The following is a 27,823-nucleotide window of genomic DNA, read 5'->3' on the forward strand; positions in this document are numbered from 1 at the left end:
TTAAAATCTGCAAATGTAAGCTCATCTGCTTTTCTTTTTACGTTGCACACTTGTTTTTATGAGTAATTTGTTATATTGAGATGTTCAGCTATAGGGCACCTAAGATTTTTGAGAAATTTGAAAAATATGAAGATCCAATTATTCCAAAATAGTTCCAATCGTGTTAGTTGTTATTTTGTTGTCAATATTTTGCCCAGACAGCTCATCACCTGCAAGGATGAGTTGCCTGAGCAAAAATCTAGGGCATTTGCAAGGGATAAATCTTGATTATATTGTAGAGTGTGTGTGTATATGTATATATGTGTCGTATCAATGGAAAGACGCTGGAACTGCATGACGACGAGCAATGATGTAGAACTGGAACTTGTTTATTGAACCCAAAACCGTGGCTACGGCTGACAGCCAAGCCTCTGATACATGAATCTGCCTGTGGTGCCTCTGCCAAAGTTAGTCCTCGTTAGTCTGTACTGAGTGTGTCCTGTCTCGGTCACTCCACAAGGGAGTGACCGTTGTGCTGTGTGTCCAAGTTAGTGTCCTAGTTGCGTGAGTCGGTCCTAGTTAGGCTGCGTTCACAAAAAATGATTAGGGGGGCTGGAGGAATTCGGGGAATCGAAAATTTTTGGGATAGTAGAGGGGGGACTTGGAAATTTTGCTCTACCTGTAGGGGGGACTTGAAATTTATTTTGGTTTCCTTTTATGTTTTACATTTTCCACTGAATTCCAAGTTTTTGTAGGTAATTAAATGTAAAATGAAAACCATTGTTATGTCATCCAATTGTTGTAATGTTAGTAATAATTTAAAAAATCTAGAACCAGTTTGCCATATTTCATTACTTTTATCTGGAAAAAATCTAAACGTGTGATTTGTTGTAAAAAACCAAACTTGATCCTAGTAACACTGCAGAAGCTGCAACTGTTGATGATTTTTGCAATATTTCTATGCAATATATCAACTAAAGTTTCTTGCTGTCTCCCTACAGCATGCTCAAACACTCAATATTCAGTTTGTCGACAAAGCCTGTATATATATAAATATGTATTAGGTGACAATTTAATTAGAGTCCAGACTAACGGTCAGTTGTCAGTGATACAAATGCATGGTACACATACACAGGCTGTGATAGCGAGCTTAAAACTGGACAGTTTGACATGCTGTATGGAGTAGAACAAGAACACAGTTGTATAAAGTGAAAAATATATTGCAAAAATCATCAAAGTTAATACCTACGGGCAGTGTCGCTATCAGGTACAGCCCTACTACTGCAGTGTCACTGTCACTGCATACCTAAGCAGTGACAGAGATAGCTCTGACCCTGATGTACATGGTAGTTGAAGAAAGAATTTGGGTCAAATGACACTCATGACAGAGAAACATACTTGTACACAAGATCAGGCCAGAGAGTAACACATGGAAGACAAGGAGACTTGAAAAATTATCTGGAATTTTTGAATTCTGGCATATGACTATAATCAAATATTACAGAAAAAAGATGGCGTCAACATGCTTGGTTTCCTAAATTTTCACATTCTTGTCATAAAATAATACAAAAGTAAAACTTTGATATGAACAGCACAGCTGTTGTTCCATTCCTTGACCTCCCAATACATTGTTAGCCACCCCGGCATTCATGATTTCCGAATATGCATAAAATACTTCGTTGATAGGGTACATCAAAACACCATCGGATGGAGTAGATATTCCTGATTCTCATCCATTAAGAAAGGTTCCAGAATTCTATCATAACATGAAGGGATATAACAGTAACATGTGAATAAAGGAAGTAAATGCAGGTTCACATCTTAGAATAAAAGATGCACACGCAATAACAAACAGAAGTAATATTATTCTGTGTATTGATATTGCATATGCGGGCTCAAGTGCAACATGAGGGGTCAGGATTATTTGTAGAATGTTGAGGCACTAGAGGACTTTTATGGCTAATTATAATCGATGAAATCGAGAAACGGCGAAATATCGAAATGAAGAACTAAAGAAACTGAAGAATAGAGTAATGCTTGGTACGATGTCAATAACCAACGTTGACACTTACCATATTAGTAGACCTTCAATGTTATTGAACGCCATCTTTGAGCATAGAGCACCTTGCATGGTACGCCTAATTCAAGCCCTGCGGGCTACATGCCAACTTTAACGATTCACGTTCTGCAGTTTAAGCTAGAAACAGACGCATTTTCACTCCAATTTACTTTATCGATTCATCCACACTGATAAATCACCATTAGGGCTTCAATGGCACCTTGTACATGCATGATATGTGTGTCTACGAATTCTACATGTAGGGGCCGAGATTACTACAGCAATTACAGGGAGCGAAGGACGGTGTTTTTCAAAATGATGCTGTTCGTAAAATAGTGACCCTTCAAAATTGTTTGTGAGAAAAAGTGACTCTCTTCAATCTCCATGCGCAAAAAAAGTAACCCTCCCCTGCGCGTCACAGTCAACTTTAAATGAACAAAATATCAATTTTTTTATTTTTCTCATACTTTTACACTCAATTTTTATGATTTTAAAGACTTATCTTGTCCTTTATTTATTTTACTACCGAAATCATAGATTTTAGAGGACTTCATCTGAAGGTAACATGTGTAACATATTGGGATGTTGTTAACATGTCTGACATCATCCAGACGCATGCGCAGTACACTTAGTAATAAAATGTGTTGTCTCCGCCATCACTGAGTAGCGTGAATATTACATGGTGTCAAGAGTGGTTCATTTCGCCCAATACGAAGTGAAATGGAGTCCATGAAACCCCCAGAGGCATTGAGTCTTGAAGGTAACCTTGACGAGAACTGGAGAAAGTGGAAACAAAGATTTGAATTCTACTTGTCTGCCAGCGGGATTGACGGAAAAGATCCAAAGGTAAAGGCATCTACTTTCCTGCACATGGTCGGTGATGCAGCCATAGAAGTGTACAACACTTTCGAATTTGCTAATGAGGGTGATAACATGAAATTGGATGTTCTAATGGAGAAGTTTCAAAATTACTGTAATGCCAGAAAGAACATCACGTATGAACGCCATGCTTTCTTCACTCGTAGTCAATCTTCATCGGAAAGTATTGATCAATACGTCACAGATTTGAAGGTCAAAGCAAAGTCCTGTGGGTTTGGGCAGCTCACAGAAAGTCTGATACGTGACCGTATAGCCTGTGGAGTCAGCAATGGCCAGGTTCATGCCAGATTACTGAGAGATTCTGACCTAACGCTACAGAAGGCAATCGATATTTGTAGGGCAAGTGAGGCAAGCACGACTCAAATGAAGTCGCTGCAGGAAGACGATAAACCTATTCATGGTGTTGGTAAATACAAACAAAGAAGAAATAAACCAAATATTGAGTACAACAATGGAGAAACAAGCAAAATAAAATGCAGTAAGTGTGGTACAGAACATCAAAAGCGTAGATGTCCAGCGTTTGGAAAGACATGCCATAAATGTAAAAAGAACACTAAACACTTTGCCAAAATGTGCAAATCACGTGCACAGCTAGGAAAAGCAACAAAACCAAACAAAGTTTATACAGTACATGATGAAGAAACTGACAGTTCATTAGATGATTTCTTTGTTGGTTATGTAAAAAATGCAACAAGTGGAAATATCAAAGATGATGACTGGATGGTAAAGTTGCAGATAAATATGAAGACTGTAAAGTTTAAAATGGACACAGATGCACACTGTAACGTCATTACAAAAAAAGTTGTTTGAAGCCATTGAAAACCAAAGATTAGAGAAGTCTAACGTACAGCTTGTGTCATACTTTGGTAAAAAAATGAACAGCTGTTGTAAAACATGCATGAACTGCAAATATGGTGACAAGGATTACAAGCTTGACTTTGTAGTTGTTGACCGAGATGTCCTGTCAGTGTTGGGGTGAAAGCGTGTCTAACCATTGGATTGATACAGCGAGTAATGTCCATAAGTAACAATGACCCAGTCCTAGATGGGTATAAAGATGTTTTTACGGGCCTTGGATGTCTGGAAGGAAAACACAACATCGAGCTGGATCAAAACGTAGGACCTGTGATACTATACACCCACCAAGGAAAGTGCCTGTAGCACTTAGAGAAAAAATCAGAGAAGAATTAAAAAGGAAGGAAAACCTAGATGTCATTGAGGAAGCAGATGAGCCAAGTGCATGGGTCAACTCAATGGTCACTGTGATGAAACCGAACAAGAAAATTCGAATTTGCATTGACCCGAAAGACCTCAACAGAGCCATCAAACCAGAACACCATCCGATGCCAACAATTGAAGGAGTTGTTTCAAGAATACCAAAAGCTAAAGTGTTTACAGTACTTGATGCCAGTAGTGGATTTTGGCAAATCCAATTGGATGATGAAAGCAGTAAACTCTGCACCTTCAATACACCTTTTGGTCGTTATAGATTTACACATGTACCATTTGGCATATCGTCAGCATCTGAGGTTTTCCAGAAGATTGAGTCACAGATACTGGATGGTAGAGATGGTATCGATAACATAATGATATACTAGTCACAGATGAAAATGATGAAGATCATGATAGAAACTTACGTAACATACTACAGAGAGCTGGAGAGAAAAACCTGAAATTAAATGCAAAGAAATGCAAGGTGAGAATGACAGAACTTCAGTACATTGGTCATCTACTGACAAAGGATGGTTTAAAACCAGATCGTACCAAAGTTGAAGCAATACAAAAGATGCGTTACCCTGAAGACAAACCAGCACCTCAGAGATTCATTTGTATGGTCACTTACCTGGCGAAGTTCATTCCAAATCTGTCATCCGTAAGTGCGCCACTTAGGCAACTCTTGGAAAGAACATTGAATGGCACTGGGACCAGCAACACAGAGACAGTTTCAACAAATTGAAGAAACTTGTGAGTGAAGCTCCTGTGCTGAAGTACTATGATGTATCACAACCAGTAACCCTTTCAGTCGATGCCAGTTCAGAAGGCTTGGGTGCAGTCCTACTTCAAGATGGCCACCCAGTGGCATATGCGTCTCGAGCATTAACAGAGACACAAAAGAGATATGCTCAGATTGAAAAAGAAATGTTGGCTATAGTGTTTGGATGCGAGCGATTCCACCATTACATCTACGGAAAGACAGTAACTGTGGAAAGTGATCACAAGCCATTAGAATCTATAGTCAAGAAACCCTTGTATCAAGCTCCAATGAGATTGCAGAAAATGATGCTAAAACTACAAGGTACGATCTCCATGTACAGTACAAGCCTGGTAAAGAAATGTATTTGGCCGATACATTGAGTAGATCTTATCTGCCTGAGAAATGTGATGAGCTAGAAGAAGAACTTGAAGTCGTCATGATACTTCCTATGTCAGAAAGTAAGTTACAGCAGTTGAAGATGGAGACTGAAAATGATGTAACATTACAGAAGTTGAAGTCAGTAATTCAACAGGGATGGCCTGAGAGGAGATCTGAAACCTTGAAAGAAATACAAGAATACTGGAATTACAGAGATGAATTGTCCGTGCATGATGACATTCTCTATAAAGGAGAGAAAGTTGTAATACCATCGTCAATGAGGCCAGAAATGATGACAAAGATCCACGATGCACATCTTGGAATCGAAAAGTGCAGAAAAAGAGCAAGAGATGTACTGTTTTGGCCAAACATGAATAGAGAAAATAAAGATACAGTAGCCAAGTGTTACATATGTAATGAGTACAGAGCCGAAAATCAGAAAGAACCACTTCAACCACATGATGTACCAGACCGTCCATGGTCCAAAGTGGCAGCTGATCATGCTAACGATCAGTATTTCGTCTTGGTTGATTATTATATTTATTTTTGATTATTATATGTATTAGAAGTTACCAAACGTACATCAATGAAGAGTGCCACAATTATCCAACATTGTAAAGCACAGTTTGCCAGATACGGCATACCAGATGTATTCATGAGGGATAATGGCCCAAAGTTTGAAAGCAAGGATTTTGTCAAGTTTGCAGATGCCTATGGATTTCAACACGTGACATCAAGTCCTAGATATCCTAAATCTAATGGCATGGCAGAGAATGTGGTGAAAAGTGCAAAATCACTTCTGAAGAAAGCTAAGCGGAACATCAAGGATCCATATATAGCTTTACTGGATCATAGAAACACACCACTTGATAGACAACTTGGATCACCGGCACAGAGACTCATGGGTAGGAGAACGAAAACACTCCTTCCAACCAGCGAGATTTTGCTGAAGCCAAAACATGGTGAAAATGTAAAACCAAACCTGGAAACATTGAAACGCAGGCAGAAGTATTATCACGACCAACATGCAAAAGACCTGCCTAGTCTGTCAAATTATGAGTTTGTGAGGATGAAAACTGCCTAAGGTTGGAAACCAGCAGTTGTACAGTCCCGAGCAAACACACCAAGGTCATACATAGTCGAGTCAGATGGACACGTCTACCAAAGAAACCGTTGTGACTTGCGCAAAACAAAGGAAATGCCAGTAGTTCCTGATGTCCCAGATGACCTCCTGGCTATAAAACATAGTGTACCACCAGCCGAAGAGGATAACATATCAGATGTAATACCTCACAAAGAGATGGTAACCAATAAAAACTTATCTTGTAGTAATATGACGCAAACAGATACAACAGGAAACCAGTCAGCGGTAACTACAACTTCCGGGGGACGAGTTGTAAGAAGGCCAGTTAGATTCCAGGACTATGTTGACACTTAATGTGGCAAAAAAACTGACTCTGGAATTCATCGAAAGAAATTTCGTTTTGCCACAAAATACATTTACAACACACATACTCACACACACACAACACAAAACATGTTCCATTTGTTTTTTTGGTTTAATTTTTAAAAAAAGTTTGATTGCCATTGAACATTCTGAACACTTGAACAATCAGAATTCCGAACTGATTCATTGTTTGGTGTATACCAAGAAATATGCCGGACATAACAATGACAGTGTTGATTAGTTTCATGTTTGTTGTTTATGACTTTTGCTAAAAAAGGGAGATGTAACATATTGGGATGTTGTTTATATGTCTGACATCATCCACACGCATGCGCAGTACACTTAGTAATAAAGTGTGTTCTCTCCGCAATCACTGAGTAGTGTGAATATTACAACATGAACCTCAAATTTGAAAAATGTAAACTTTCTACTAACATACTACCATGGATATTCCAAAAATCCAAATTGAAACATATTTAAAATTATTGAATTCAAAATACATATTTTCCATTTTCATAAAAGATCGTTTTTTTATTCTTATCCGCATGTGTTTCAGAACTGTTCACTATCTCTCCTCTTAGGAACAGTCCAAGACTGCCAAAAAAAGTCAAGTCCTCCGGGACCAGTCCCACATTGCTAAAATGTGATTTCGGGTCAATTCACATTGCGGAAGATCTGGGTCCAGCAAAATAGTTACCTGAGTAAACAAGGCGTCCAAAGCTGTTGTCTGATATTATTTGTTTTTGATACCTGTATAATGCAAAACTCTCACCTTATAAGCTACACGTTTGGCATATCTTATGTGTACTGAAAGCACTGAAAGAATTAAATCATATTATCGTTACTGTGTTTAAATTGCTGTTGTTTTATTGGCTGATTGTGTGAAAAAGGGCACACTGGAAAACTCCTAGACAAGGATTTGCCGTTAACAATCTGCCATTATCATAAAGCAATGCCGTAAATTTTTTTTAGTTATAAAACTAAGAAATTGCACATTTTTCTTCGAAGCTCAAACATAAATCGGAATTTTCCAGACAAACATGATCTCCGTAATATTCAAATGAGAGTTATCAGAAGGGTTTGTGAGGCTTCCTTTTAAGTTTGAAAAAATGAAAGTGGATATCAACCTCGTTGTTGCAATTTTGTTGTGACATCGATGGAACTATACAATGACTAAAGCAAAATCTCAAACATACCAAACCGTTGTGTTATTTGAGAGTATTTATAGGCAACACTTACATAGTATGTACCTTGAAAGCCGTCAGCGGTGACCTGTCTGTAAACCTGCTCGTACTTCAACAACCTTTAAACGTTTTAGAACAAATATTACTTTTGTAGGAGAGTGCACATTTTTATTAAGTTTGAGAATTACAAAAGTGTAATTCCACAATCATTGCCAGCTCTCATATACGGTAAGATTGCAGTGGAGGTGTTTCACAAAACCATCGAACGCTCTCTCATCGTGTTTTTCAATATTCCATAAGTCAGCAAAATCCTGATGAAGTAAAGTACAAAATATACAGACTATTGAAAATCCTCCCTCCGAGAGAAAATCTGATGAATGGACGGCCATTTTGGTTATGCTAATTAACTGAAATTGCCTTATGCTGTCTGATTGCCAGTAGCAACATATTTTTTGATTATGGGGGCTTGACAATAAAATCGACCGAAGACAAAGCCTAGTTTACCCCACTGGCTGCCGGACTAAACGGATCTATTGGGCAAACTCTGAACAATTTCTTTGCGATGAAAAACCTGCCTTTATCGGTTCATATGGTGTATAGGCCTATGTTTGACAATTGATATAAACGTTCTTCATTGGAATATTGTAAGAAGAAGTGCTAAACTGTAGAACAAGTATGATGATGGAATTTAACAAGATATACCGATGTGATGTGCATTAGTATCTACTGCGTAAACTTTAAGAGTATCATTTGTTCAGGTTCCTATAAACCAAATTAGCTTTTTATCTGAATGCACCATTATTTATTGTTCTTAACACAAATTCTTCCCAGGACCAACTGAAGTAAATGGAAAACAGCAGTTACCATCCAAAGTTTTCATCTGTCTGGATGTTTTAAGTTTGTATGGGTGTATGCTAATAATCTGCCTTGCCATCTCCTTCTATATACCAATCATTGCCTTACATCTCAAACAGGTAAGTGTGTGTTTATATATTTCTATCATTCATCTATTATAAACCTGTATTACTGTTAACAAAACGCCTGTCATATAATTCAGTGTGTGGAATAATAAGTTGAGTCACAGAGTAGGCGGAGATGTTGTAAGAATACGTGCCTTTAAATTTAAAAGGATATGCTTCTTTGACTTGGGTTTATTATTCTTAAATTATGAGCTGGTAGGCTTTGAACATTTTCTGTAATAACCTTTCTGAGTCACAAGAATATCCTTCACCATCTTTTCCTCTTCAGGGTGGCTTCCCTGAAAAATTTATTGGCTTATTCCTTGCCGCAGCTGGCCTTGCCTATGGGATTGGTGTGTTCGTTTTTGGCGTTGTTAATGATAAATTTGTAAGTATACCATTAGATCCTCAGTACGACGTTGTCATTATACTTCGAGGTTATTACCCAATATTGCCTGTTCCTGTGGTGTATCAGTATGACTATCATTTGTTTTATTGAATGACACTGATGCTGATAGGACGCAAGGAACTGGATATATATATATATATATATATATATATATATATATATATATATATATATATATATATATATATATATATATATATATATATATATATATATATATATTTATATATATAAATCAAATATATCTCAAATATGGATATTAAAAAAATTCGAAGGAACTCTTGGGAAAATTTGAAATCAAGATCTGTTTTTTAAAATAGCATCTATTAAAACTTTCGATTTTTCCACATTTTATACCACAATAGCACATAATAAATTGAAAGAACGCTTGAAAAAGATCATCAACCAAGCATTTTTCTACAAAAACGGTTCACACCGTTACAAATATGTAGTATTAGGGTATAATTCTACATATTTTGTTAAAAATGTTACTAATTCTAAATTGTTTTATACCGAGAAAGACATTATCAGTATGCTTGATTTCCTCATCGACAACATATTTGTACAATTTGGAGGACACATTTTCCAACAGTGTATAGGAATTCCTATGGGCACTAACTGTGCTCCCTTGCTTGCAGACTTATTTCTGTTCTCATACGAGGCAGAATTTATCCAGAACTTAATCAAACAGAAAAAGGTCTCTGTAGCTCGAACTTTCAACCTTACATTTAGATACATAGACGATGTTATTTCAATGAATAACTCTGAATTCAGTAGATATCTCGCTATGATTTATCCTCCAGAATTGGAGATTTAAGAAACTACAGAAACGGCCTTTTCTGCTTCATAGCTGGACATTTTACTTGAATTTTACTCTAATGGTCACCTTTATACTAGGCTATATGACAAGAGAGATGATTTCAACTTTAGTGTCATCAATTTTCCACATCTCCTAACCTGCTTATGGGGTATACATTTCCCAGCTTATTCGATATGCTAGAGCATGAAGTTCTTATGGTGATTTTGTAGTGAGACATGGCCATCTCTCTTACAAACTGTTAAATCAAGGTTACATCAGAGCAAGACTTGTCTCTACATTCAAACGCTTTTTTGGCAGGTATCCCAAGCTGGTAGATAAATACAATATCTCCCTTCGACAAATGATCACTGATGGCATCGGTGACATTGGGCCTTAGTTAGTGACCACTACCTATCTGACTTATAGATTGATTTATGGCGGGTGCCACATGTGGGGCAGGATGCTCTTACTATTTTCGAAACACCTGACATCACTTCTTGGTCTTCTGGCCAGAGGTCCATATATCTTTCTTTCATGAATATGACTGTTTGTGTACCGCCTATTTACTGTCTGTTCTGTGCTGTTTTGTGTCTATGTTTACAACTATTGTCTTACGAATTCTGACCTACTGTCATTGGATTATGGATTGGTATGATTGCGATGAAATGAGTTGACACCAGCAGAGACCGATGACAGCAGTGTTGTGCCCAAAAGCATGGTAGTATGAGGTACATCCATACTCTGTGTATAATCGATCGGAATCTTTCGGGCTCGCCAAGGTCGAAAACTTGTGATATTTTTAAAAGCCACGGCATCTCTAAGGATTCATTCAGTTATTATGGCTGGGTGTGGGCCGGCAAATTCTTCCTGCGCATCAGTCAAAATAAGTCGACCCCCGCTACCCATTGCACCAAAAAATTGATGACCCCTTTTTAACTTGACAAAAATTTCATGACACCAGCCCCCCCCCCCTACACACACACATACACTCTTGCTGCACATACAAACACGTCTTGAGGTGGGTGTGATAGAATCCAAAAAAAGATTCTGAGGTTTTTCAAGTGACCCTCTAACAAATAAATAATTTGTTAACATTCAAATCTCCCCTTCTGACTTGCTATAATTCCCCCTTCAAAGGGATTCGAAAGAAATTACAGGTGGGTCACAACGTTTTTTCATGCATGACTTTTCTGGAAGGTCACCATTTTTGCGCAACTATTGGAAGGCAAAATGTGGCTGATACAGTGCTTCGTCTTAAAAGATCCAATCACAATCCACGGGAGTGTATTGGGCAAACTATTAACATTTGTCTATATAAAACAAGCTATATCTATCCATACACATGTTTTATTATTCATATAAATGTACTTTGCTTGCAGTGGCTGGTAAAAAGTGCGTATGTGTACAAAAAAATGATATTTGGATTTAATTGTTAACATTGATTCACTTTAAATGGTAGTCTATGAGAAAACTATGTAATAATTTTCAATACAAAATTAGCAATATCTGTACATTTATAGAAGTTTGATGATTGACATAAATGTACTTGATTGGAATAGGATGGTTAAAACTCGTATGTGTTCAAAAATTTAGATTTTGGAATTTCACCAAAAATGTTCGTCCACCATACATGGGAGTGTATGATAAAACTATAAATATTTTTTTTTAAATGAAAAATTTGCTATACTTGTGCATGTACAGATGTTGGATAATGGACATTATTATACATCTACCATCGAGAACAATAGAATTTTGTGTGCGCTAAAAAAGCCGTACCGTACGCCCATTCCGCAAAACGAACGGTTTCAAGGCGCCCCATGCCCTGCGGCTGCATCTGCGCGTTCACTGTTGAACGGTTTCAAGGGACTCATTGGACGAGTGCAGAACATTTCTCGCGCGCGCTCTGTACGTACGTACGTGTATAGTGCACACACTCCAAAACTTGCCGAAGCGCGTCCGCGATAGTGTTCCACACTGGCGCAATAAAATCGGAAGAAAAATTGTCGACATTGCACGAAAATGGTCACTACTCTGACAATTTGATGCCCCAGTCACGAATGTAAGATGTATTATATAAGGTTATCACGAAAATACCGCAAAGGATGTACTCGGACCTTGGCGTCGAGCATCGCCCTCCACTTCGCGTCGGGCGATACGCTGCGCCAATGTCCTCGTGCATCTTTTGCGGTATTTTCGTGATAACGTCATATTATTTCACTTGATTAGACTAGGGTGGTTACAAGTGATGTGAGTGCAAAAAGTTTGATTTTGGAATTTCACTGAAATGTAGATTCACTTTACATGGTAGTCTATGCGGAAACTATATATATATATATATATATATATATATATATATATATATATATATATATATATATATATATATATATATATATATATATATATATATCTATACATCTACCATTTGCGTGCGCTAAAAAAGCCGTACGGAACGCCCCGGCGTTCCGTAACACATACGGTTTCAAGGCGCCCCATCCCCTGCGGCTGTATCTGTGCGTTCACTGTAGAACGGTTTCAAGGGACCCCTTGGACGAGTGCCAGAACAAGTCTCGCGCGCGCAGTGTAGGTACGTGTGTGTGTAGTGCACACACTCCAAAGTTTGCAGAAGCGCGTCCGAGATAGCGTTCCACACTGGCGCGATAAAATCGGAAGAAAAATTGTTGACATTGCACGAAAACGGTCACTATTCTGACAATTTGATGCCCCAGTCAGGAATGTAAGATGTATAATAATAAGGTTATTACGAAAAATACCGCAAAGGTTGCACTCGGACATTGGTGCCGCGCATCGCCCTCCGCTTCGCGTCGGGCGATACGCTGCGCCAATGTCCTCGGTCCTCGTGCATCCTTTGCGGTATTTTCGTAATAACCTCATAATATATATATATATATATATATATATATATATATATATATATATATATATATATATATATATATATATATATATGCTCGCTTTCGATCAAGATAGTGACTTTCAAATGCTCATATAATGTTGGTCGCAACTGGATACGAAACGATGCCTCACAATGATGCATACACAGCAAGGCTTGCGTGTTTCACCAGACCATGGAAGGACCGTGGCAAGACTAATGCTAATACACGCATAGTGCCGGTGCTTGTGCTTTACAAGCGTATTTGAACTTTCCAGTTTATTTTGTGCTAGTAAACTAGCCACAACAATGATCATAGTATTACTGTCAGGTGAGAGAATCACTGATTAGGGCTTCTCGTTGAACAAAGGACAAGTGTCGACCATACGCGCACAACGCTCGTTCACTGTGGCTGCTGCAGTCAGAGTGCAACCAACTTTCATGGTCTACAGAGTTAAAGAGAATAAAGACAAAAATTTAATACTGCAATTTTGGTGCAATAAACCCATGCACAATAACGACTGAAGGTCAATTTCGGTAAAAAGAGTTATTCTTGGTCTTGGGCATTGCTGAGGCATTCGAGGCAAGGAGCATGGAGGTACCTAGGAAATCGTGTATATACGTAGTATTTCTTACTTATCGACACGGTGGTCATGTCGATTATGACCATTCCCCGCTTATTTGCACGATCATCGTGTCGATAAGTAAGAAAACTACTTATCGACATAATCATCATGTTGATAAAGAACAACACATACTGACACGATCATCGTGTCGATGAGAAAAACAAAGCGATAATTGACACGATGATCGAGTCGATAAGAAGCATTTACCGCTTATTTGCACGATGATCGTGTCGATACGCAGGTTTTCTTACTTATCGACACGATCATGAGGCTTTGTTTTTTACGATCATCAAACAAAGCAAATAACGGTAATGTTAATCATGGGGCAAGCAAATTTATTTTTATGTGTATCAGTACACTTGTCTTCCTTATAGCCAAAGGCATGGTGCTTTTTAATTTTAAGTTCTACATCTTGATCAAAGGTCGGTGTAGAATGTTAAAATGCAATGAATGTAGCGGGAGAAGAGAAAAAGTGGCAAAGAAGAGTGGGAGATAAGAGAAAATTATAAAGTAACAGACAAAATGAATAAGAAAAAAGAAAAGGTCGGCGTAGATTGTTAAAATACAATGAATGTAGCGGGAGAAGAGAAAAAGTGGCAAAGAAGAGTGGGAGATAAGAGAAAATTATAAAGTAACAGACAGAATGAAAAAGAAAAAAGAAAAGGTCGGCGTAGATTGTTAAAATGCAATGAATGTAGCGGGAGAAGAGAAAAAGTGGCAAAGAGAGATAAGAGAAAATTATAAAGTAACAGACAGAATGAAAAAGAAAAGAGAAAAAACATGTTTCAGCTAGATTCGAGCACACTCGCTGCGGGTGGCTGTGTTAATTAGCTCATCGCTCCTCGCTCTTTTCCGTACGCCACTATGGAAACGATGTCGACTGTAGAGACAATAAGCGATCTAAATAAAGGAAGTGCTGTTGTATGTTTGAACCTGCGATTTTGTTTGATATGCTCTCTAATTCAATTTTTGACAGTTTAAATCTCGAAAACGTGAAATATTGAGATTTCGAACACGATTTCATTGGTTGTTTTAGTATGAAACGGCGAATGGTTTTTAGCAAGCGATGTCAGCAGTTAAACACGTAAATATGGAGAACACACTTTTTGTCACGAGAGGAAAAGTTATTTAACAAGAAAGCCGTACATTTGAGACCATTTGACAAAGCAAAATGGTGACATAAGTGTAAACTTTGCATTTTATCACAAGTTATCATGATCGTGTCGATAAGGTGCTTTTCGCACTTACCGACACGGTCATCGTGTCGATAGACAGAATGCTCAGCCAACAGAGTACGTGTACATGAGATTCATTAAAGACTGCATGGAGGTAGAAAGAGATCTATTGCTACATCCATGACTCTTTCTACCTCCATGAAGAGTGAATGCTCGCTCACCGTTTATATTTAATTATTTCCATGTTTGATGTAATAGTCCGTGGGCTAGAGGGGGTCTACGTGCACCCCCTCCCCCACAGGATAACAAACCTGCATTTCTCAGAAGCCTTGGGATCCCTAGAATACGAAATGGAATTTTAACAGAAAAAATATAGGGATGGAATAGCTGTTATGGTCATGTTTTGAAGGGTATCGCAAAATCACGATTTTGCAACCCAATTGCATTTTCGTCAAATCTGTCTTCTTGTAAGTCATCTGCTGAGCTTATTTTTTAACATAACCTCACTTGTTTGGTATCATTAGAAAGGCAATATATTCTTCTTTAAGATGACATATGCAACATGCAATATATTCTACAGCTTTTGTGAAATATGACCAAAACTTACCCCATACCCCAAAGTTTAACATTGCAAATTACAGTAAATCTCAAATTCTACCAAATTAGCTAGGCAGAATAAAAAATGCAATGGTTTGTATGAAATTGGTTTTATTTGGTACAGGGACATGTCAGAAATATGAAATAGACTTTTAACAGAAAAAATATTGGGTCTCTACAGCTGTAACAGTCATATTTTGAAGGGTACCGCTATGTCAAGTCAGACTGCCAACAAACGCTCTGCACAAGTAACGTCAAATGACTGAAAATGCATAATGCTCAGTCTGCTATTTTATGCACAGGCCATAATTGCACAAAACGGTTCATAGTTGACTAAAATTATTTTAATTCCTTGGAAATCATTGAAGTATATTATTCGATGTTTCAATATAACACCGTCTCATGGTAAATGTTAGAGACCCAACAAGCGACCTAGCGGCCGATATAGCTCCGCTGTGTTTATGTAGAGAATAACTATTTTTGACACATGTTGATGAAGAAGGTGGAAATCTTTGATACCTCGACAATTCAGTGGCCAGATCAAGCGGCTAAAATAGCTGCAAAAATACACAATGGAAGATTTCATCATACTTTGAATATATCACACCGGACCATCCCCAGGACCATGCCAACCAAAGCTATCTGATGAGTAGTTTTTGGAGAATAAAATTTTCTGACCAAAAATGGCAACAATCGCCCCCAAAAATAAAAATTGCAGATTTCATTATAATGTCAAAAGATCAAATTTATTTCACCTGTAGGAAATCGCATATCGAACTTTAAAGCTATCAGACCAGTACTTTTTGAGAGACAAATTTTTGACCAAAAATGGCAAAAATTGCCCAAAAATACAAAATTGCAGATTTCATCATAATTTCAATAATAGCATTTAGTTCATCTACAGAAACCTGCATACCAAATTTGGGGTTCGAATCCCGTTTAGGATTGAAGTAGTGGTAGAGCCAGGAGATTTATTCTGAACTGGAAACAGTCTTTCTCCACACAATGTCATACCTTAGACTCTTTCATTAGGAAGGTGGTCTGCCTGAGTGTTGAACTATGACAGACTTGGTGCTCTGGTTTTAACAGCTATTGCTTTTAGTAATTCTGTTATAATTGATACAGTTTTCATCCAAATAGGCCTACCAATCTTCTCACCATAGGAACCACAGCAGATACCTGTCGCTTGGTGTGACATGAAATTGATGGAACATACCTGGCATAAATACTACTTGTTCTTGCCTGAATCCTCTTAGCACACAAACCAGACAATTGGTAAGGCCCTTGAAGAAGACAACCCTTCAATGGTATTTGATAGAACAGTCAAATACTGTGCATCTTATTAAGCTTCTTCGGATAACACTCACCTGTATGCGACATAGTTTACCTTTTCATTTCTACACCATTGGTTTTTTCGGTGAACTCTTTTGCGAAGTATGATGTCAGGATGTCTTCCATGAAAGAGAAGTAGTCCGCTTTGTATTTCGCTGTTCTTTTGGACTGCCTTTTACGCTGCAATACTCTTTTTAGGACCAGTGGTCTGCTGTTTGGAAGACGACCCCTTGTGCTAGTGTAAGGGAGAAGTATCACATAGTGACATTTTCTCTCTGGGTGATGTCGCCAGTCAGGCAACTTACGATTTCCTGATCTTTCACTGGCAAAGTTTACGGTTTGCCTTTGTTTTTCAGTAAAATCCCTCTCGAACATTTGCTGAATCTGCCGTGAACTTGTCAATTCCTTTGCCGTTGTTGGCGCCTTGAAACACTTTAATGGTCTTTAGGTTTGACCGAACACAAGGCTGATTCGCCACCTTTGATTCTACATTTACAATGCGATTTGATACTGTAATGTCCTGAAGGTGTTTGGGACCTGAACAAATGGCACCAACTACCCCCATCCAAGTATTGACTTCTATATTGTCGTAGTCACAATATCCTTTGCTTTTACAGCTGCTGGCACAATGTTGCCTATCAGTATTCCCATTTTCACCTCTCAGGCATGTACAGAGATATCAGACCAGAAAATGGTCAAACATGGTACCAATGCATCGTCATCTCAAGGCTTGGGAGTTGACGTCTTTCATCAGGCACATGATCAAATGTTATTGTTTACTCAGAATGACACAAGGATACGACTTTCGCTAAACTTCACAATGTTTACTTGAGCTAGTAATATACAGGTAAACTAAAAGTAAATACGGAAATGATAATTAGCCACAGAATATCACAACAAAACGGCTAAACTATAATCTGCAAAGTAATAACCCCCAAGGGTGTATTTATTTTTATCAGTGTAGCTCTTTGATGGCTTGCACCAACGGAATAAAGTGTAATCTTTTACCTAGATTTATGGGGATAGAAACTCCTAATTTGTCCGAAACGGCAATGACCTCTAGCTCTCACTGTGCTTTTTCTCGAGAATGTGAACAAACAAACAAATTAAGCGAGTTACAGGAAGTAGCTACAGAAGTTGTTCTGAACATAGTACAAAGTCAACAGGGTGAAAATCCGGTGAACTTTACAAAGCGAAAGCCTCGAAGTCGGCCCCAGAGAGAAAATCCACAAGTCTCACCAATTGTATTTATAGTTAAAACTGTCTTTTCTAGAGTCTTCTGATATTACCTAAAAATAATCATTCTATAAAGTGCCTTAATTACTGACATATGTCTTCTGAAAGATTTATATCGATGTGCAAATTGCAGTTTCTTAAATAAGCAAATCATAGTAAACAAGACCTTTAAGTGCTCTAGTATTCCGTGGATTGAACTGAAAAAACTGCTCAGAGAGGGATGATGACCTTCATCACAAAATGCAATTGCAATTTTATGATATTGTTTTAAACGAAGGTACCACAGATTTTTGGAAATTTTTTAAGCAACTGGTTCCAACTTTCAATTGTAAAAACCCTACTTTTTTAACAAGTCAAGGTAATGAAATTTCAGAAATACAAGAAATGGAAAATGTGTTCAACAATTTTTTCAGAAATGTAGCTTCTGAATACATCAAACACAATGATAAAGACCAATGATGATATTTTAGATAAATTGCAACTCTTTGTTTCATCTAATTTCCCCAAGGACAAAAAAGTTGTTATCCCTTTGCTCAAGGAAGCCGAAGTCACAAACTTTCTCAGTAGTATTGATTGCAAAAAGTCGACTGGTTTAGGTGGCATTAGTTCTCGCTTTTTGAAGATTGGAGCAACCAAAATAACATTCAGTCTCACTGCAATTTTCAATTACGCAATTTCCTCTGGGACATTCCCTGTTCAATTGAAATCGGCAAAATTAAGTGACACTATTGTATAAAAAAGGTGCAAGGGATATTGTCAAATTACAGACCTATTTCTATTTCTGTCTTGCCTATTTTGTCCAACATTTTAGAAAGACGTGTTCATACTCACTTCTATAACTTTCTGTGCACTTTAAACTTATTGTCAAACAAACAATAAGTTTTTCGCAAGTTTCATTTATGTCAAACTGCATTAACAAACATCACAAACTCATGGTATCAAGAAATTGATAATAAAAATCTGATAGGCATCCTACTTGTTGATTTCAGAAAGGCGTTTGATCTGGTTGATCATAATATCTTACTACAAAAACTTAGAATTTATGGATGCTCAAAAAATAGTTTGCTGTTTTTCACATCATATTTGGAGAAAAGAACCCAGATAGTTTCATTTAATGGGGCATGTAGTGATTCTTGTCAAGTCTCTGTGGGTGTACCACAGGGATCTATCTTAGGCCCCTTATTCCTTCTACTTTTTATCAATGATCTTCCTTTATATACAAATACATCTGATCTTTACATGTATGCAGATGACACTGCTGCACAGGTCACCAGTACTAAGTTACAAGAAATTAAAAATAAGCTTAATGAAGACATGTATCACATCACACACTGGTGTGATCTTAATAACATGTGTATTGACTCACAGAAAATAAAAGTTATGGTCCTTAAAACTTCTCAAAGAAAAGCTAGAATAGATGAATCAATTCATGTGTTATATAAGGGAGATCAACTGGAGTGTCTTACACAAGATAAATTATTGGGTATAATTATTGATGATACCTTAAGCTGGGAAAAACAAGTTAACTCTGTTTGTAAACGTATCACATTTAAGTTACTTCAATTCAAGCGTATTCGCCCCTTTCTAACTAAAAGGGCCATGATGAGTTTTTATAATTGTTTTATTTCACCCCATTTTGATTACTGTTCCAACATATAGGGTCACTGTTCTATCAAACTTTTAGGGCGCATTGAGCGACTCCAGAAAGCTGTTGCGAGAGTTCTATTAGATTGTGATTTTAATACTTCTGGTGAAGTTTTATTCCGTACACTGAATTGGATGCCATTCAGAAAACGGATTTTATATCATGAATCAATTTAATGTATAAAGTACAAAACAATTTAGCTCCAGATTATTTGAATGTTTTTAAAAGGATACACAATGTTCACAGTCGGAATACTAGATCTGCTGCCTAGGAAGATTTATACATTCCAAAACATAGAACACAGTTTTTTAAGAAAAGTTTTACATACAGTGGTGTAAAAATATGGAACAGTTTACCGGTTGACTTAAAGTCATGTTCCTTATTGCAGACTTTTAAAGGCAAATGTAAATTTCATTTCTTATGTGACACAGATGTTAAGTAGAGTAATGTTGTTTATTGTCCATTTGTCCATTTGTTTTTTGTACCTATTGTATGTTTTGCCTTTCATGTCTTCATGGATGTGTGCAATTTTTTATGTGTATATTGTAAATTTTAATGATTTCTCGACAATGTGTGAGAAGAGCCATTGGCTCAACAGTTTATCGAGATTAAATAAAGTCTAAATAAATAAAATAAAATAAAAAATTAAAGTTTCCCTTTAAGAAACGAACGTCCACAAAACCACTCTTATGAGCGCTGCCATTTCTCTTATTTATTTATGTCTTCAGGTTTGTTAATTCTGATTATTATCTCAGACAGCGTCCCTAAAGAATTACAGTCTCAAAATCTTATAATATTTTGTTTTCATTTAACATGTGAGATTTGACTCAAATGGAATTTTCACCATCAAGAATTCGTAAAGCAGGATATTTGCGGGATATTTTCACAGAATTAACACGTAGAATTGAAGTAAACCTGAAGGCAATTGCTTTCCTATTAGAAAATATTTACTTTTCATTACATTCTATTTCAATTTGCAACCCACGAGTGTTAAGGTAACTGCATTTCCTATTTCCACGACGTGATAATGTTACTCTACAAAAGGTTACTGCTATACCCAAAGTACACATTTGAATTCATAAAAACCTAATTCAGACGTAAAATAGTGTGCATTCCAACGAATTTTAACATATTATCTTTCATTTTGTTTTGTTTCAAAGGGACAAAAGGGACAAATCATGAACGGCGTATTTGCTTATGCCCTGTGGTTGGGTTTCCTGAGCTCTCTAATCATGGGGCCATCGCCATTGTTACCTTTTCTACCAAGGTAGGTTGTTAAGTTTTAATTTTCTCAAATACTCATTACACTAAACAGATAAGTACAGTGAGAGCAAGCTTGGCTGGGGCCGCACAGCACAAATATACACACAGATAGACGGATGTCTGGAACAGTAGGGAAAGTTTATTATTCATAAAAATTGATTTACCCCTTTGAGTTCTAATGCTTTCTGAAAAAATGAGAAAACCTATTAACCTTTAATACTAAAACCATCTACTACAAAAGTACTTGATGTACACAGAATAGTCCCCCTAGAAATCACAATGCAAGCAAACTGGCGAGAAATTCAAATAAAATCTCAAAATGTAAAAGATGAAATATACTACAGACGTTCAGAAAGGTTAAATCTACTGAAAAAATAACAATACATGAAAAATTATGGTACTTAATTCGAGAGTCACAAAACTCTATTAAGGTAGTATCCGCTTCGAAAATTAAACGACTTGGGCTTTTGCTCAAAATGTCCTCAAGGAAAATTGCGAATAAAAATTTGGGTCATCATGCAAATTTTGTTACTATTGAAACAAATTATCCAAGATTTACACATACCTGATATTTAAAATGGTTACCACACCAATGTTAACTCTATGAAGAAAGACAAAATTTGAATTCGATTTTAGAAAAACTAAGACAGTGAAAAGTATTTTTCACACCAAATGAATCCCGCAAGTGGTAGATCAGGAAAGAATTGTAAAAGTTTGGGACTCCGAATATCTGTGACTTAGGCGCATTCTGCCTTAATCATACAAAACAAACAAGGTTATTACCGTAAAAAGGGAATGGGAGCGAAGGAAATTTGTGCAGGGCTGCTGCTTCTGCTGATGCAGTATAGCACATGTACCTTGCCGCTGCAGGTAATAGCTGACTAATTTACTTCTAGAAAAACTGTTTTATAGGGGATGAATGTTTACCTATATGCATCTTTGTTTATGCATGGTTAGTGTCTGACATGGCTTTTCAAAGATTACCTCCTGGGAAGCCGCTATAGATAAGCCAAGTACTGTTATTTAAATAGAACATTTTTGATCTTCAATTGGAAATGACTGTCCTAGGAAGTTGTGATAGGATTTGAAACTAGTAAACAGTACCACTTGTTGATGTAACTCGAGTCTAAAAGAATGCTACCACTCTGCGAGTCTCAAAAACCACTCAATGCTCCCAGTATATTCTGTATGTTTCTGTTATATTGTCATCCCACACACAAAAAACATGTACATAAATACTACAAAGCTAGCTATCGTATGAGCACATTGTGACGCTTTTGTCATGAATCATGTAGCTTTTACACCATTTACAAGAAGCATTACCTAAACGGAATGAACGGAATCAATGGCACAAGCTTTGAATCCGTGACAAAGTGCGTCCACCCCTTCTGATGTCGTGATTCTTGATATATCATATTCTAAAACACTTGTTTTGACATTTTCGATTTCAAATTTTGATGATCTAAGTCGTGACAATGCCCCAGTCCTCAAACGTTCACAGTGAATAAAACAGAAGGCAGATGCAAGACATCCTTCTTTATATATATATCAATACAACGGAACCACACTTTAAATCAAATAAGTCAAAACTGTCGTTTTAGCGTGACCAATCACGTCCAGGTGATGTGTCATTTTTCAGCTGTTCTGGGCTATCATCATGACAACTATATCATTGGGCTCATTGCTTTTATTCCTTCTGGCCTATACAAATTTAATGTTCAATAAGGTCAACTCTTAATCGCTTCGATTCTTGCATAAGAGTTTGACCCAAAGCGCCCTCTATCGTTAGTTTGATGGAAACGGGGCAGAATGCATGGCCGTCATGTTGATAAGAAGGCTTTGCACTGAACAGCCCTCACTTGTCGTACACAAGGGCGTTACATGTAATCTTTCATTTTTTCAAATTTCACTCCTATAATCGGGTAACCCTATGTTATATATAAACAAATTATTTAATGAATGTCACATTATGACCATCAAGAGTTTAAAAACTAATTTTCGCTAGTTACAAAATGTACCAGTCGAGCTCGAGCACTGTAATGACATCACCCAGCACGGACGGCCGCAGCTGTTTACCGGCTTTCATTAGCCGCACCCGCGTACTCGTGCACAGGCGCTTGGCACATTGCTGGGATAATAATCGTATTTAATATGTAGAATGTCTATATACGACTTGATTATTCAATAAAAGAATCACTGTACGTGATATTAGTGTAGGCCTATAGGCATTATACCGAGTGGCTATAGCTGCCTGGCTCGGGCCCGGCGAACGCACTGCATAATCATCAATGTGTAGAATGTCTACATGCATTGATTATTTAATAAAGAATAACGGTACGTGATATTACTGTACATGTCGGCTAGCTTAATCGAGCGGCTGTAGAGCTCTGCAGGGCTTGGGTCCGGCTTGGGCCTGTTGTTCACCGCTGGGCCAGAAAGCTTTTCACCGCCCGATTTCATAAATCAGCGAAATTCACGAACTCTGAGCGTTTCCGGTGATAAAAAAAAATGGTCAACGGTCAGATGGTTGCATAAACAATCGATCGACTGACTTCTTTTGCCTAAAATCATACCTTACCCTATGCTACTGGTGAGAAATCGTCCTGAAATCGGCTGGGCACACCAACCCAGCGCCGGCCATTTTGAATCAGCTGCGTGCAATGTACGCGTCTGCATACAACCCTTCGCAGATGACGTATTGTCTTTCAATTGCTCTTCTCTCATTGGACGCGTACATTGCATGCAGCTGATTCAAAATGGCCGGCGCTGGGTTGGTGTGCCCAGCCGATTTCGGGACGATTTCTCACGAGTAGCATAGGGTAAGGTATGATTTTAGGCAAAAGAGGTCAGTCGATCGATTGTTTATGCAACCATCTGACCGTTGACCAGTTTTTATCACCGGAAACGCTCAGAGTTCGTGAATTTCGCTGATTTATGAAATCGGGCGGTGAAAAGCTTTCTGGCCTTTTCATCCTGTCTGTGCAGCGGTGGACAACTGGCCCAAGCCGGGCCCAAGCCCTGCAGAGCTCTACAGCTGCTCGGTTCAGCCGGCTCACATGTACAGTAATATCACTTACCGTTATTCTTTATTAAATAATCAAGTCATGTAGACATTCTACACATTGATGTTTATGCAGTGCGTTCGCCGGGCCCGAACCATAGCCATTCGTGTATAATGCCAGTCAACATGTAGGCCTATAGGCCTACACTAATATCACGTACAGTGATTCTTTTATTGAATAATCAAGTCGTATAAAAAATATTCTACATATTAAATACGATTATTATCCCAGCAATGTGCGACGAGCCTGTGTACTCGTGTGCGGGATACAGGGTAGCCGTACGTATCGTAGGAGTTTTTTTGCGCTCGGTGTTAGTTTCCAGTTTCCAGCGAAATAAAAAACACTCATAAATGAAACAGCACTGCTAAATAATTGTCAGTAGAGGGACCGTGTCAGTACGACGGGTGTCTACTAAGAAGTGTACGACAGCATTAGCTCTGCATGGCAGGGCTTAGCTTTGCCCTGCGTACAGGTCTGTGTGTTCCCGGCGTGATACGGCCTCCACCACAGCCCTGCAACGGTCTATGGAGATGACTGGCGACAATGCGGTCCAGATCCGGACCGCAACGAAAGGACTGTCTTTTTGGCCGACATTCTGCGCTATCGGGGCAAAATCCTTGCCCTGCCTACCTTTACCTCCTAACCGACCCCAGAAAAGATGCGATTAACTTCTCCTAACGTCCAAAACCGCTTGTTTTCTGAAACATAACGTACTCGTCAAGTTGTTTACCCATGAAGATCGTCATTTTGAATCTCGCCAGTTATCTCTATGGACCGTTGCAGGGCTGTGGTGGAGGCCGTATCACGCTGGGAACACACAGACCTGTACGCAGGGCTAGGCTTAGCTCTGCATGGCATGGCAGGGCTGTGTGTTACTGTTACCGGCGTTATACGGCCAACCACCACAGCCCTGCCATGTAGGCCGCATACAACGTAGCCCCTCTATCTCTGTATAGTGCTTTTTCCACTTGCGCTGTCGACGACTTTACCGAGAAGCCAGACTGGCAGATTGTGTTGGCCAGTGAGGTAACACAATCTGCCAGTCTGCCTTCTCGGTGAAGTCGTTGACAGCGCAAGTGGAAAAAAGCACTATACGCTAAGAGAGATCTGAGGGGCCACGTTGTATGCGGCCGTACACTTCTTTTAGTAGACACCCATCCTACTGACATTTATTTCTAGTAGCAGTGCTGTTTCGTTTATGAGTGTTTTTTTTCGCTGTTTTCGCGTACTAGTAGTTAGCAAGCATAAAAAAACTGGAAACTAACACCGACCGCACAAAAACTCCATGGATACGTACGGCTACCCTGTATCCCGCTCACGAGTACACTGGTGTGGCTAATGAAAGCCGGTAAACAGCTGCGGCCGTCCGTGCTGGGTAATCTCATTACCGTGCTCGAGCATGACTGGTACATGTACTAGCGAAAATTTTAGTTTTTAAACTCTTGAGGGTCATAATGTGACATTCATTAAATAAATTGTTTATATATAACATCAGTGACCCGATTATAGGAGTAAAATTTGAAAAAATGAAAGATTAAATGTAACGTACGACACGTAGGCGCTGTCGCAAAGCCTTAGCCACATGATGGCCATGTATTCTGACCCGTTTTCATCAAACTGGCGATAGAGGGCGCTTTGGGTCAAACTCATATGCAAGAAGTGATTAAGACTTGACCTTATTGAACATTAAATTTGCATAGGCCAGAAGAAATAAAAGCAATGTGCCCACTGATATAGTTACCCCGATGATAGCCCAGAACAGCTGAAAGATGACACATCACCTGGACGTGATTGGTCATGCTAAAACGACGTTTTGACTTATTTGATTTAAAGTCTGGTGCCGTTGTATTAATATATATAAAGAAGGATGTCTTGCATCTGCCTTCTGTTTTATTCACTGTGAACGTTTGAGGACTGGGGCATTGTCACGACTTAGATCATCAAAATTTGAAATCGAGAATGCCAAAACAAGTGTTTTAGAATATGATATATCAAGAATAACGACATCAGAAGGGGTGGACGTAATTTGTCACGGATTCCTTTGGACAGTATATCTAATATACCCCTTTCTTTAATTCAACAAAGACAGAAATAGCAAATGGACCACGTTTTCCGCGGAGCTGCATAACTTCTGGCCGAAACAAAACGCCCGTATGAATGCGATGACGCCAATTAGAGAAAATATCACTGAATTGTATATTTTATATTACATAAACAGTCTTCTTACTTTTCATTTTAATAGTGTGGATGGATCGAATTTTGTTGCAGATTTGCAGAAATGTTGTCGCGATCTGAGTTTTTCCCTGTGATTCCTTGCATTCAATTAGTAAACAGCTAATTACCCAGGAGACGATTGACCAGGTACTTTAACTCATAAATCTGATCAAGTTTAAATTTTATTACAGTTAACATCCCTTTGTTTACTGGCAGGTATAGCATGTTATTTATAAAAAAATTTCAAAGCCACAGTTGTCATCGTAAGCTTGTTTATTTCCTGCCAATTTAACTGCATTGAATATTGTTTTTCTACAGATCAGAAATACTACTTTGCATTGCTTCAGCAGCACTTGCATTTCACAATGGTACTTTTCCCTATGTTTGTGTTAAAGCTTTTGGAGTTGTAGGGTAAGTAACACACTCAATATGTTCCCCGTTTCCACAGATTCACTGACATGTCTTGAAATACCTGTACTTTAAACCACAGAGAAACAGACAGAGTCGCAACGCTTGCATGCCTTTTGTTCCATGGTCGTCTCGGTAGATTATTGGCTTTTCATATTAAAATAAGCTTCAAAGGTGTTAGACTTTTTAGAGGCTTTGTTTGTGGTTGATAATTACACAAGATTATGCGAAAAATACGACGAGATGGCATCGTACTGCCAGTCGCGTAGCAACCATAGTTACTTTGTGAGCTCTCAGGCCAGAAACACTGCTTCACGCCAATCAAAACATAACACGCCAGCAGTTTAATAAACACGTCCTTCCTTGACGCACGTGTAAAAGACGGTATGACTGACCGTAAACCATTGAGTAAAACCAGACAGTATCGATAAAAGACTTTCAAATTTGGTTCAAACACACTCATTATATATTCATAAAAATATGAGAGGAATTTTTAAAACGGTAAAACTCACTTTCCTGAAGCTAAAAACACTCCCGTTTTCGCCAGCACGTCAATTCCGCTCAGCACCACACGACAACAACAACACAAACCTTGCCGAACATACTTTCGCTTAACAATTGGCGACAATCCGAAAATTACCGAAGGATGCATGGTCGGCACTCTTTGAAAAAGAGAGGCAAGAGCAACCTGAGGCGAGGCGAACATGGATGGGTTACGTAACCGCTTCACGCCTTAAACAATACCCGTTGCGACTCTGTCTATGTTTCTCTGTGTTTAAACCAGGGCATATGTTTTTGTTTCTCTTGAACAGGTATTGCTCTAAATATATTCTCTCAAATTCGTGAATCGACATTTGCCCCACTCTCTAATATTTTACTCCTGTTGCAACAACAACCGTGTGCAAATTTACTTCAAACACAGGGAAAGACGGGTAAGGACAAAGGTAAAAAGGACTGATGCACATGCGCCCATACTTAATTCTTGTAAGAGATGTAGCACATTCTTTGCAAGTATTTATAATCAATAGACTTCACTTGGGACTCAACAAAAGCATTTAGTCAATATCAAGAGCAAACATACACAGCCCTATTTCGATTGTCTTTCAAGAATATACTTGGTATCATTACATCTATTCGCCTATCGCGTATTCAGATGAAGAAATACTGTACTGATAGACGGTTCTTTTCACAACTTAGGTGTTGGTAAGCTATACTCAGTCTCATGTTCAGATCTTCGGAGTTATCAAATTTCCTGAACAACTTTCAAACTTTAATGATTAATGAACTCTGATTCTAACTATGAT

At 38.2% G+C, this 27,823-nt stretch overlaps 1 protein-coding gene across 3 annotated transcripts in view; it reads left to right on the forward strand.

The window, feature by feature from the left end:
• Nucleotides 1-27,823, forward strand: part of LOC139134983 (MFS-type transporter SLC18B1-like) — an 82,869-nt gene that overhangs the window by 46,637 nt on the left and 8,409 nt on the right. For all 3 annotated transcript variants that reach the window (XM_070702106.1, XM_070702107.1, XM_070702105.1), the window contains 4 exons: nt 8,733-8,875; nt 9,150-9,248; nt 20,733-20,839; nt 26,430-26,522. In XM_070702106.1, the coding sequence (XP_070558207.1) occupies nt 8,733-8,875; nt 9,150-9,248; nt 20,733-20,839; nt 26,430-26,522 (442 nt within the window). The remainder of the gene's footprint in view (nt 1-8,732; nt 8,876-9,149; nt 9,249-20,732; nt 20,840-26,429; nt 26,523-27,823) is intronic.

The sequence above is a fragment of the Ptychodera flava genome, chromosome 6 (genome assembly GCF_041260155.1).
Source record: "Ptychodera flava strain L36383 chromosome 6, AS_Pfla_20210202, whole genome shotgun sequence".
NCBI lineage: Eukaryota > Metazoa > Hemichordata > Enteropneusta > Ptychoderidae > Ptychodera > Ptychodera flava.